Genomic DNA, 14,014 nt, shown 5'->3' with positions numbered 1-14,014 from the left:
ACAAATTTTCAATCAGAATTGTCCAAGAGATCGAAAGTGTATGGTCACCATGCTCTCAGGACTTTTCCACTGTCACTAACCGAGTTTGCCCAAAGGAAGCTAAATACCAGGTTGTGAAGAGCCCCGTGAGAAGGAGGGAATGGCAGTGAGCACTCCCCCCGCCCCATCGACCCGCCACAGAACCAGCGACGGAGCACATCGAGATCTGCTCGTCTGAATACCAGTTACAGGAGGCCACAGGTGCTGGCCTGTGCACATATGCGCCTCCACAACTGTGCCAAGGCAGAGGAGAGGATGTAAATGACACCATCCGCAGTCACCAGCTGACAGTCAAGGAAAGATGAGCCATGGAGGCGACCTGTATCCTTCAGAGGAAGTGGGGCCAATGACGTCAAAGGGCTTCCAAATAAAAAGATGCGGTAACTCAAGCAGTCTCCCTGTTGTAAACATCTCAGGGCCATTTCACAGAAAAAGAAAACCCAAAGCTTTAAATTAAGGCAAGAAATCTACCCTCCCTGCCCAACCCCAGCCTCTTCTGCCCCTTCTTCACTCAGCACCCGTTTCTAAGTCTTCTTGCTTGGAATATTTCCTGCCTCCATTTAAACTGTAAGCTTGGAGTAGAGGGGACCACCTTCTCTTGCTTTAGTTACACCTCCTTTTTCTCCTTGTTTTTCCTCCTGCCTGCCCAGCAGGTTGGGAGTTACAGAAGGAGACAGGATGTCTGCTAGAAGGAACAGGAGGCCACTGAAGGATGCCTCTAGTCCCTCGTCTAAATGAGTAGGTGGGCACAGGACCTTCCAAGCCCCAAGGCTTGCTGTTCTGCTCAGGTGCTCAGCACACATCATTTACGTGCCAAGGTACTAACTACTATGACCCATATTACTCTGGCATGCTTCAAGCTGGGCTGTCACGCCTAGCGAAGTGCCGAGAAGAAACCCAGTAAATGATGAATGATGAAATTCTAGACCTAAATTCGATCTCCTGGCCAAACACTAAGAAAACATCTCAAAGGAATCTGATGGTCTGGCAAAAACTCCCTCCCAACAGCAGAGCCGGGTAACAGAGTGGGCTCTCCTGGCCTGGGACTCTGCAATGCCTGGGGAACAGGTGGGGGATTGGAGAGAGGACCTGGGTGGGAACACAGGCAGGTTCATCAGGCTGCTGCTACGGAAACCAGAGGTTCAATACAGCCAGTGTTTCACCCCCAGATTCTCCCTCCCACCAAGGCAAATGAAGAGGGCTCATAAAGGTTTACCCTTGAGGGCTTCTCCCCGCCCCCCACCAATTTAAGTTTCCCCTGATGGTCATTTTAGGTGTAGTTACCCATATGCAACCGTGTTCTTGTCCAATCAGTACTTTGTGGATAAATGAATGAACTTAGATGCCTGCTAATTGCTAAGGGAAAGAGAAGCTTCATGCTTCAGGCCAACCTAGGGCCATTTCTAGCCAGCCCAAGAATTAGAAACATTTCTCTTTAAACCACTGTAGTTATTTTTCCCACCAGGTATCCCCTTCAGAAAGTATTCTTCTTGTTTATGCAAAGAAAGAGTCACTATCCTGATGGAGTCACCATATCAAAACAGGAACTAAAGGAATCGGGGAAAGAAAAATGTAAAAACATATTCTACTCACCATTGATTCACTAATCAGCAGTAACAACAGGGCTTCTTCAGTATTTTCTTGAGGACAAAAAATGCTGTATAAAGAAAATTCACTTTGATATATGGCAATTTCAAAGTAACACAAAATATATGACTAAGAGCAGGACTGAATGCTAACAGCTTCTAGATTTTTATATAGTATAGAACCAAGCAAAATGCTGGATGATGGACACTTGAATTAATTTGTTTACTTCTATGGAATTTATACATTTTAACTATGCATTTAAATAGCAGGTAGCAGAGTAAAGCTGTAGAAACCAAGTTAAAAGCTCAAGTAACATTTGTGACTATTATAGAGGCAGAAATTTTGATAAGTACAAACTGACATTGTCTCAATAACACAGACTTTCTCCTAAACCCATTATGAGTTATAAACTGCAGACATTTCACTACCCGGTACTCTTCTTATATCTTACTTGCTAGCTGGCATATTGTATATTGTCATTTCGATGAAATAGGAGATTGGAAGCAATTTTAGAGTTTGGATAATTCCTAGGACACTGTAAGAGTTTCGTGAGCTAAGTGAGCTATCTTACAGAAACACACATGCTGTATTTTGGGGTAACACACAAGAACTGTCTTATTGATCAATTTTGTGGAATCTGGCTAGACTCAACATCTTGGATTCAAAGGAAAGGCTTTTAGGCTCAATGTTGCTCAGGATTATAGAACAATAAAAGCCAAACATAACTCTGATCTCCATTCTCTATATCATTTTTTTTTTCTGGTTTGAGCATTTTAAAAGACTTCCTGCAATTTTCTCCATTCTAAAGCTCTAGAATCCTTGAGTAGAACTGTGAGTTGCATCACAAGTTGGGCCAAACTCAAGTCTTTTTTGTGGAACGCTAGAAGAGTGCAGGAAGAATGAACTTGGTTAAGGACTTCCCCCGGTCAGTGGTTAAGACTCCACGCTCCTAATGCAGGAAGAATGAACTTGGTTAAGGACTTCCCCCGGTCAGTGGTTAAGACTCCACGCTCCTAATGCAGGAAGAATGAACTTGGTTAAGGACTTCCCCCGGTCAGTGGTTAAGACTCCACGCTCCTAACGCAGGGGCACAGGTTCAGTCCCTGGCTGGGGAACTAAGATCCTGCATGCCGTACAGTGGGGCCGAAAACAAGAAGTCAACTTGGTTAAAAACAAACAAACAAACGCCTGGATGTTTTGGAGATGACTAAATAAAGACTAAATTTACACCTTCCCTGGTGTACTATTACATTTAACTTAAGAGAAGGGATGAGGCCCCATGCCACCCCCAAATGGTCAAAAAATGTTTTCCAAATGATTCTAAATACTTGTTCTTTTTAAGTACCGGCAATTTTTGTACTGTGTCAAAAGACCATGAGGAGTAAGAAAAGTACAGTGGCTGAGACTTTACAACTCGGACATCCTGGACGTAAGGAGACCACCTGTGGGACGGTTCCTATTGCTCTTTCAGGACTAAGATTTAAAAAAAGCGCCTGTGAGCTTCAGGGCAGCAAGGGAGAAACAGACATAGAGAACAGACCTACGGACATGGGAAGAGGGAGTAACGTGGAAATGTACAGGCCCGTGTGTGAAACAGATAGAATGGGAACCTGCTGTACGACTCCGGGAGCTCAGGCTGCAGGCTGGGGCGGGAGGAAACGGGAGGGGGTCCGGGAGGGAGGGGACATGGGTGTGCCTGTGGCTGATTCTTGTTGAGGTCTGACAGAACACCACAGAATTCTGTAAAGCAATTATCCTCCAATTAAAAAATTTTTTTAAAGTGGGGAGGGGGGCGCCTGTGAGCAAGGAGCGAGATTCTAGAATCTGCAGTGACCTCATTTAAGAGGTAGCTTTAGGTGCCTTGGGTTTTTACAAGAGAGAACTCTTCTTTCCCCTTAAATTCAGAAATAGAGCCTACAGGCTTTGAATTCAGAATGCTCATGTGAGTGAGTGAGTGTGTGTGTGTGTGTGTGTGTGTGTGTGTGTGTCCATCCTGCCATCAGTTCCTGACATTCTGGTTCATGTTCACATGCAACTGGGGCCTCACAAAAAAAGCAGTAACATTAAGCTTTTTTTTTTTTTTTTTTTGCTTTATAGCTAGCCAGCTCTGCATTGTCCAGACTATCTGAAAAGAGAGAGAGCCCATGCTAATTGTGACTTAACACCAGCAAACTGCGTCCAAAATAATCCCCAGATTCCATCTGCACCGTCTAGGCTGCTTGTATGTGAGGTTGTGTTATTTTAACCAGAGCTGCTAACAAGTAGCACATTAACCGATTCTAATTCTACTTCCTCTACCCTTCCTCCATCCTCTACGCTTTTCAAGGCAGGCAAGATGGGTCCGCAGGGGCGCCGCAAAGCTCTGAGGACCTGCAGGAAGAAGCAGGGACCAGAGGAAGGGAAAGGACAGTTTTGAGACACACCTGAAAAACTGCAGACTGTAGTTCACCCCCCGCCACTTACGAATTCTCTAGACCTATTTCTGGCCGTTCTTTCCCTCTTCCCTGCGGAGCTCAGGGTGGACAGTGAAAACTGCTGGGCTCTCCTATTGTGATGTTGTCCCCTTAGGGCCCAAGAGTGTCAAGGGGAGGTCCTGGGCCCCCAGGCCTCAGGCTGTGGAGCTGGGAAACTGGAGCCTTAGATCTGGAGGAAGGTGATGGAAGAGCTGGCCATTTATCCCTTCGGTTCTGACATGAAGTAGTTATCAGGATCTTTCAATGTCCCTCATTGTTATCCTTCAGACAGCATCCTCATCCTTACCAAAGCCTCTGCATTGGTTGCCAGGAGGTTCGGACCTGTATTTGGGCGCCAGGATAATTCTTTCCCCTCTGAGGCCTACAGAGGGGCTCAGCATGGCGTGTGGCACTCCTAGGGTTCGAAAAATCGTTATCCGCTTCCTGGCACAAAATCGGCGCTTCTAGCCTCCTCTTCACTTTGTGGTAACTGTCTAATCTAATGTGCATTTCTCTATCTAAGCCACCTCAAGTGCTTCTTATGAGGAGGAATACAATGGAAGAAAGAAAGAGAAGCAAAGGTGTCCATGTTAGGAAGAAGTAAACCTGTATTTGCGGACGACATGATCTTGTATATAGAAAATCCCAAGGGATCTAAAAAACTATTAGAACTAATAAAGCAGTTCAGCAAGACTTCAGCGTACACGTTCAATACAGACAGTCGATTGTATTTCTATATAGTTGCAACAAACAACCCCAAAATAAAAGTAATAGTAACAATTCCATTTATGATAGTATTGAAAAGAATACCACACACACCAAAACGCCCTTAGATAAGTTTACAAAAGAAGTGCAAACGTTATACCTTGAAAACTTCAAATTGTTGTCAAAAAAATTGAAGGAAAATAAATGGAAAGACATTTCATGGTCATGAAGACTTAATATTGCTAGGATGGTGCGCACGTGTGCTAAGTCACTTCAGTCGTGCCCGACTCTTTGTGACCCCCATGGACTGTAGCCTGCCAGGCTCTTCTATCCAGGGACTCTCCAGGCAAGAGTACTGGAGTGGGTTGCCATGCCCTCTTCCGGGGGATCTTCCCAACCCCAGGATCGAACCCATGTCTCTTAAGTCTCCTGTATTGGCAGGCGGGTTCTTTACCACTAGCACGACCTGGGAAGCCCTGCTAAGATGGCAACGCTCCTCAAATTAATCTACAAATTACACTCATTTCCTATCATGATCCTAGTTGCTCTTTTTTGTAGAAATAGACCAAATGATCCCAAAATTCATGTGAAAATATAAGGGTTTCGGGGGAAGGCAGGCTAAGGGGTGCTAGGTTTATTTGGGGGTAATAAAATATTCTAAATTTGACCACAGTGATGAGCAATGTGACTTTATTAAAAGCTATATTAAAGCACATTGTACACTTTAAATGAGTGAATTGTATAGTATGTGAATTAGATCTCAACAAAACATTAATAAAAATGACTGTGTCTATTTGTGTGAAGTGAAATTTGTGTCTCAATAACCATTCATGGCATGGGAATCTTCCCATTAACTAATAGCTACATTTAACTTGATCTATGTTTTGCCTCCATAACTCTTGTACAGATGGGGAAGCTGATGTATGGCAAAGACTGAGTGCTTCCGGAAAGAAGGGAGACACGGCCAGCACTCTGAGCTTTGCTTCCTTCAAGAGGTGAGGGCACACTGGAGTAGCACCCAGACAGACACAGAGCTTCATCCACATGTCAAACTTGACTGCGGGAGGAAGCAAGAGCTGGAGTCTTCAAAATACTGGCACTTATGAAGCATCCAAAGCAGAGGAAAATCTAGGGTCTATTTTTAAGGTTTAAAAACATTACCTAAAAAAGAACCTCAGTCCTGATGCTAAATAGCTCATAATAAGGGGTCAGCATTTTAAAAGTGAGAGTTTGAGAACTGCTAGAACAGATGTTCTATGAATCCAGATAAGGGGTAAGGAATGCAGGAAAAAGTTAAGAAAATGCTCACTAGTCTGAATCCATACTAGAAATGCAAACTGAACAAGATGATGAGAGAGAGAAAGACCAGGGTCAGTTTAAGAAGACCGAGAGGCAGTGGCCATTGGCCACAGGACTGGAAAAGGTCAGTTTTCATTCCAATCCCAAAGAAAGGCAATGCTTTCTTTGAAGAATGCTCAAACTACCGCAGAATTGCACTCATCTCACACACTAGCAAAGTAATGCTAAAAATTCTCCAAGCCAGGCTTCAATAATACGTGAACCATGAACTTCCAGATGTTCAAGCTGGTTTTAGAAAAGGCAGAGGAACCAGAGATCAAATTGCCAACATCCATTGGACCATCAAAAAAGCAAGAGAGTTCCAGAAAAACATCTATTTCTGCTTTATTGACTACGCCAAAGCCTTTGACTGTGTGGATCACAATAAACTGTGGAAAATTCTGAAAGAGATGGGAATACCAGACCACCTTACCTGCCTTTTGAGAAATCTGTGTGCAGGTCAGGAAGCAACAGTTAGAACTGGACATGGAACAACAGACTGGCTCCAAATAGGAAAAGGAGTACGTCAAGGCTGTATACTGTCACCCTGATTATTTAACATATATGCAGAGTACCTCATGAGAAATGCTGGGCTGGAAGAAGCACAAGCTGGAATCAAGATTTCTGGGAGAAATATCAATCACCTCAGATATGCAGATGACACCACTCTTATGGCAGAAAGCAAGGAGGAACTAAAGAACCTCTCGATGAAAGTGAAAGAGGAGAGTGAAAAAGTTGGCTTAAAACTTAACATTCAGAAAACGAAGATCATGGCATCCGGTCCCATCACTTCATGGCAAATCGATGGGGAAAAGGTGGAAGCAGTGAGAGACTTTACTTTTTTGGGCTCCAAAATCCCTGCAGATGGTGACTGCAGCCATGAAATTAAAAGACGCTCCTTGGAAGGAAAGCTATGACAAACCTGCTGCTAAGTCGCTCAGTCGTGTCCGACTCTGTGCGACCCCACAGACGGCAGCCACCAGGCTCCCCCATCCCTGGGGCTCTCCAGGCAAGAGCACTGGAGTGGGCTGCCATTTCCTTCTCCAACGCATGAAAATGAAAAGTCAAAGTGAAGTCGCTCAGTCGTGTCCGACTCTTAGCAACCCCATGGACTGCAGCCTACCAGGCTCCTCCGTCCATGGGATTTTCCGGGCAAGAGTACTGGAGTGGGGTGCCATTGCCTTCTCCAATGACAAACCTAGAGAGCATGTTAAAAAGCAGAGACATTACTTTGCCAACAAAGGTCCATCTAGTCAAGGCTATGGTTTTTCCAGTGGTCATGTATGGATGTGAGAGGTGGACTAGGAAGAAAGCTGAGCGCCAAAGAATTGATGCTTTTGAACTGTGCTGTTGGAGAAGTCTTGAGAGTCCCTTGGACTGCAAGGAGATCCAACCAGTCCATCCTTAAAGGAAATCAGTCCTGGTGTTCATTGGAAGGACTGATGTTGAAGCTGAAGCTCCAATACTTTGGCCACCTGATGCGAAGCACTGACTCACTTGAAAAGACTTTGATGCTGGGAAAGATTGAAGGCAGGAGAAGGGGACGACAGAGGATGAGATGGCTGGATGGCATCACTGACTCAATGGACATGGGTTTGAGTGAACTCTGGGAGTTGGTGATGGACAGGGAGGCCTGGTGTGCTGCAGTCCATGGGGTCGCAGAGTCGGACACGACTGAGCGACTGAACTGACTGACCAACTGAGAGGCAGTTACCCTGAGAAGTGCTGCCCCCGAAGCTGCAGAGCGGTGCTCAGAAGCCTCACCGCGATAGCCCTCCAGTCCCCACGTCGGTCAGCGCTCCCCGGGGCCTCAGCAGCAGCAGCCTGAGGGCTTTCCGCCATTTTCCCACCACACAGTGACTAAAGGAGGTGTCCTTAGTTATTCACACATGTTCCTCTTTCCCTCACTGCGAGGTTGTGAAAAGCCACCAGCCTCGGTCTTGTGGGAACAAAGACGGGAAGGAAGGCTCCGAAGGGAGGAGTCGGGAATGAGCCACGCCGGGTCCCGTCTTCCTGCCGCCTCGGGGCCTCTCTCTGTCTCCCGCCTACTCCTTCCCGAGGGGGAAAGCCCAGAGGGAGCTGGCATGGACCCTTACCCCACCATCCTCAGAGGTGATCCAGCCCAACTTCAAAACCGAAAACAATGAACGCACTCGACAGAGACGTCACCTTTCAGTCACTTGTAAATTATGAATCACTTGTTAATTACTTAATTCTCCTTCTTCTTACAGCTAATTCGGTGTAAAACAAATTTTTAAACAAAGGATCAAGGAATTGCTGAGGAAAAGAAAAAAAGTGAGCTCTGGCTTACTAATAACTTTGTATGATGCTGAAGTTCTTGTAATAATCTGAATGAAAATCCCAAAACCAACAGTGAAGACTGAGAATAGCAACCAAGCTATTTTAGATAAGAATGAGAGCATTTTCTTACTTAAAAGGTCCCCACTAGTGCATGGATTTTGCTGAAGTTATGAAAAATAAAGAGGTATCTTTATTAAACTGGTAAATTAGACTTGCTCGTCTGGTTCTCTTTCAGGAGAGAAAAAATCTACCCTTGAACTTCTATACACTCTTGTGTGTGTGTGTGTGTGTGTGTGTGTGTAAGTCGCTTCAGGCGTGTCAAATGCTTTGTGACCCCATGGACTGTAGCCAGTCAGGCTCCTCTGCCCGTGGGATTCTCCAGGCAAGAACACTGGAGTGGGTTGCCACGCCCTGCTCCAGGGGACCTTCCTGACCCAGGGACTGAATCCTGGTCTCCTGTCTCCTGCCTGGGCGGGCGGGTTCTTAACCGTTAGTGCCGCCTGGGGGCCCCAAGTCTCCCTCCCGTCCCCCAACCCACAAATGAGGCAGCAGTCCCCGTACTTCTCTCCTGAGTAGACGCGCGCTTTCCGGGTGAGCGTGTAGGTTTTTGTGTTTGCTCCTTTCCGGAGAGGATCGTCCAGGGGTGACTGGCATGGCGGATCCTCCAGAGGGTTCCAGTAGCTCTGCTCACACATACCCCGCAACAGGATCTCCGCCAGCTGCCTGGCTATTGTCTGGGGACAGAAAGGAGCAAAGGGACAGCCGTCAATCTATTTTGTGTCATTCACTCATTCATTTGCTCATTTAGTGAATATTTTTCAGCCACCACTTGGTCATCACTATTCCAAGACTCATTAAACATTTTTACTTTGATGAAAATTCTCCCGTTGATGACAATAAAAATAACATTTAAAAAACAGATAACCTCATGCCCTTCAAATGCTGCCCTGCTTCTGTTATATTCTGGAACACTAAACATGTTTTGGACCTGAAATTTTTAGTTAAGCTCTTTTCCAAAAGCTCTTATATTAACTAAATAATAGGTGAACTGCAAATATTTTCGTCACTCTCCAACCGATGCCTGCTAAAGCCTGAAGGTGGCAGAAAGCCAGAACTCAACCTAGATGATGTAATCCCTGAAAAAAGTCTCTTTGTTGATGAAAAGAGGATGTCCGGTGCAGATTTTTAGAACGTCTTCCTTCTTAGGCGTGCCAAGGACAAGTCCTACGTGTCCCTGCCCTGGCCCTCAGCACCTGAGACCCTGACCTGTTCTCCCTGCCTCCTGGGTCTTCCGGCCCAAGGCTCCCACTGGCCTTGTGCAAAGTGCAGAGAGGGCAAAGTGGGAACTACGGATACTGATCAAGAAATACATTTTTTCAAAGCCGGGTAGGTATCTCTTTTCTCACTGTGAAAACTCAGAAATGTCTGAGTCTTGTCCTCCTAGATTGGATGCAGGTTACTGTGTTTTCCTAACTCTGTAGCTCTGCTGCCTGGGACAGCACCATGGGTGCTCACGTGCTATGTCACCCAGTCCTGTCCGGCTCCTTGCGACCCCCTGGACTGTGGCCTGCCAGGCTCCTCTGTCCATGGGATTCTCCAGGCAAGAGTGCTGGAGTGGGTTGCCACGCCCTCCTCCAGGGGATCCTCCCGACCCAGGGATGGAACTCGCGTCTCTTACGTCTCCTGCAGCGGCGGGTTCTTCACCGCCAGCGCCACCTGGGAAGCCCCGATAGCGCCGCGGACGGCGTACTGTGGGCGGGAGAGAAGGCAGGTACTAAGAACTGTGCTAACGGATGTCCTCATCATCTCCCAGTGACCAAGAAGAGAAATTTTTAAAAATCCCTCTGAAAATAGGACTGCATTGCAGGGTGATCCAGGCGACCTCACGCTCAGCCAGAGGCAGGGAAAGAGAGCGCCACCCAGCAGGTTTCCCGCGTGGTTTTAACGTTCTCTGGAAGAGGCAGGCAAAGGATACTGATCTTCTGAGAACAAGACTTTTTAAACCAATATGTTCCAGAAGAGAACTTTGCTAGGCTTTCATCTATGGGAAATCTCTAAAAACACCACAAGGAAACCTAAATGCAAACCAATCACTAGCTTAGTGGTTCCTGATAACCACGGGGTAAAGGCAAATTTTCTTCATTATTCCCAAGTAAGACCCACTGGCTTTAAATGTCTATAAAAATGTGAAATTAGATGCACTCCGATCATCCCCAACTGAGCCGTCTGTAAAGATCTCATAAGAACACGATTTTCAGGACCTAAACACTTCCTGGACCATTTTCTTAAACCTCCCGTTACGGCCTCATTTTGATCTCACTGCAGTCATATAAACTTAATGACTTCTGCTGGAAGCATCAGCTGGCAAGAATAACCTCCACTGGCTCTAGCTGAGGGAAAAAAAAAATGTTAAAGGAGAAAAATGAACAGGAACTTCACATTGTGGATGTATCTGCCACAGAGGGATTCTAAGGTAAAAGTCTCTGTCCTCAAGACAGTCTGCTTGTCCGCTGCTGGACAGCTCACGTCAGACCTCATTTTCCCTCAAGGTATTAACCTTCCCGAGAGAGCTTTTCAATGAGGTTTTGATGTGATTGCATATATTAAAGGCATTAGCTCATCATGTACCTCCGATTAGGAAGGATGTTGGTTATATTCACTGAAAGCACAAATGAAGTTCAGAGGAGACTGAATAGGAGAAATTATCAGCAAGATCACCAACGTCTATGACACTTTTATGTTTTATACTCAGGGCATATATAGCTTGTAGTTTAAATGCCTAACAATTGTTGATAACTACCAAATATATTTCAAATGAAAGGAAAGAAAGGAAGAAAGCTGGTCTGGAAGAAGAACTTGAACTTCTTTGTACAAAGCTGGTCATTATATGCACTTTTTTTTGCATGTGTTTTTAAACTGTGATAAACCTCACATAACATTCACCATTTTAAAGTGTGCAATCCAGTGGCATTTAGCACACTCACGGTGTTGTACAACCATGGTCACTATCTAGATCCAGAACACTCTTTACCCTAAAAGGAAACCCCATATCCTTTAAGAAGTCACTCTCCACTCTCCCTCCTCCCGCACCCTGGGAACAACGACTCTGCTTCCTGTGTCTGTAGGTTGCCTGGTTTACATTTCACATAAAAGGAGCCAAACAACATGTGGTCTTCCTGTGTCTGACTCCTGTCACTCAGCATAGTCTTTTCAAGGTTTGTCCACAGAGCAGCATGAACCAGCCCTTCACTCCTCTCTGCAGCTGAATGATATTCCATCGTATCCTGTTTATTCAGTCATCAGCGGTAGACACTTGAATTGTTTCCATCTTCTGGCTACCGTAAGGAGTGCTGCTGTGAACACTCATACATAAGTTTTGGTTTGAAAACCTGCTTTCAATTATTTGGAGTATTATCTAGGAATGGGGTTGCTGGAAATGTACTTTTAAATCCTTCTCTGCTATAGTTTCACTCCAGAGTTTACAAAGCAACTTTTCCATCTCCTAGTGTTAGTCGCTCAGTCGTGCCCGGCTCTTTGTGACCCCATGGACTGCAGTTCACCAGGCTCCTCTGCCCATGAGATTTTCCAGGCAAGGATACTGGAGTGGGTTGTCATTTCCGTCTCATAAGGATATTATAAATTTGCAATTATCAGCTAATCGAAAAGGAATCAGACAGCAATTAAGAAACACTGTCTTAGAGAAGGAGAAAAATCGTATGACATCCTTTATGTGCAGAATCTAAAAAGAAATTATACAAATGAACTTTTTTACAAGACAGAAACCAACTCGCAAACTTAAAGAAGGAATGTAAGATTGCCAGTGGGTAACAATGGGGGGAGTGACAGTTAGGGAGCTTGGGATGGACATTTACACACCGCTATGTCTAAATGGATGACCAGCAAGAACCTGCTGTACAGCACAGGGAACTCTGCTCAATGTCATGTGGCAGCCTGGATGGGAGGCGAGTTTGGGGAAGAATGGATATATGTCTATGGAAGGCTGAGTCCCTTCACTGTCCACCTGCAACTATCACAACATTGTTAATTGGCTATACTCCAATATAAAATAAAAAGTTAAAAAAAAAAACAAAGTCTCACACACACACACACACACACACACACACGAGAAACCCTGTCTCACGAGTGGCAATAGCTAGAGAAGCTTCCTCACATCCGGAGGAAACCAGAGGACGCCAGTGAAGATGTCCGAGAAGTGTTTCTCAGCTGGGCTGGGCAAAGAATCACTTGTGGAAAGTAGAAAATACAGGTTCTTGAGTCCGGCCACAGGCTGGCATTTCCGAGGTCAGGCACAGGGATGCGTGTTTGCTCAAAGGCCTCAGATGTATCGGATGCACACTGCTGGCTGAGCACTCAAGGAATTAGAAACAGTTTCATTTAGGTCACTCGTGGACCATCAACCAAGACCAAAGGTGTGCCTGCAACTCAAATGTGACACTGAGTGTGAAGTGACTCCCCTGGTGTTGACCGTGAACATGTCAATCACTCAGTTGTGTCCAACTCTTTGCAACCCCATGAACTGTAGCCCGCCAGGCTCCTCTGTTCATGGGATTTCCCAAGCAAGGATACTGGAGTGGGTTGCCATTCCTTCTCCAGGAACTCTTTCCAATTTAGTGATCAAACTCAGGTCTCCCGCATTGTAGATGGATCACTTTACCCCGTGAGCTACCAGGGAAGCCCATGTTAACAGTAACCAGTTAGTTAAGAGCTGGAAGTGTCCAGGGCCAGCTTTAGTCCTAACAGGCTTCCTTTAGAAGCCTCTTCACTGGGTTTGTCAGGAAAAAACAAAAACAAAAACACTTATTTCTGGCCAGAATCCTACCTCACAGGATTTTTATAAGTTAAAACACATTGATTGAAAATCATAACCCTTACACAATCATAGAAAATATTCTCTAATTCTGGAAAATAATGTTGGCGTGAGCAACAGGCAGACTCCTGTGGTGCAGTCCGTGTACACGTGCCTTTTAATGAAAAAGAACCATTTATTTCCTTAGTGAAATATATATTCTTTGAGAGTCTATATTTAAGAATTTGAAAGATTGGCTAAGTGAGCTTTTAAAACAATTACAAGAACACTTGCCAGTACTCTCATTATGCTTTCAAATCTCTTAAGCTGTTCATGCTGACCAGTTGGGAAGTTTTATGGAATGGGGGGGAGGTCAATTTGAGAGAAAAGACATGTGGCAATAATTTTTATCCATATTTTTGCAGGGTTTTTCTTTCGCTTAAAGAACTGTGTTGATCAAAAAACGTTTTCTTTGAACTTCTGAGGCACCCATGAATCATATCAACACATAAATAAATGTCAAAGACCGAGCGAGTTCTTGCTGGGGCGTGTGTGTGCGTGAAGTCATCCATCTTGTTACCTCCTATAATTCTGGGCCTGCCAGGTGGCGCTAGTGGTAAAGAACCCACCTGCCAATGCCGGAGACTTAAGAGACGCGGCTTCAGCCCCTGGGCTGGGAAGACCCCCTGGAGGAGGAGATGGCAACCCGCTCCAGTGTTTTTGCCTCGAGCATCCCATGGACAGAAGGGCCTGCCAGCCACGGGACGTGGGGTCACCGAGAGTC

The 14,014-nt window shown here is 45.4% G+C and overlaps 1 protein-coding gene across 20 annotated transcripts in view; it reads right to left on the bottom strand.

Moving 5' to 3' along the window:
- TTC7B (tetratricopeptide repeat domain 7B) overlaps positions 1 to 14,014 on the bottom strand; it is a 272,932-nt gene that overhangs the window by 119,349 nt on the left and 139,569 nt on the right. For all 20 annotated transcript variants that reach the window (XM_086319126.1, XM_086319129.1, XM_086319125.1 and 17 more), the window contains 2 exons: positions 8,985 to 9,157; positions 1,633 to 1,696 (listed from right to left, as the gene is read on the bottom strand). In XM_086319126.1, coding sequence (XP_086175252.1) covers positions 1,633 to 1,696; positions 8,985 to 9,157 — 237 coding nt within the window. The remainder of the gene's footprint in view (positions 1 to 1,632; positions 1,697 to 8,984; positions 9,158 to 14,014) is intronic.

This window comes from Bos grunniens, chromosome 10 (assembly GCF_055505025.1).
Source record: "Bos grunniens cultivar Pamir isolate PY7600 chromosome 10, Bosgru_T2T1.0, whole genome shotgun sequence".
Classification (NCBI taxonomy): Eukaryota; Metazoa; Chordata; class Mammalia; order Artiodactyla; family Bovidae; genus Bos; species Bos grunniens.
This window is presented reverse-complemented; position numbering and strand designations above follow the sequence as displayed.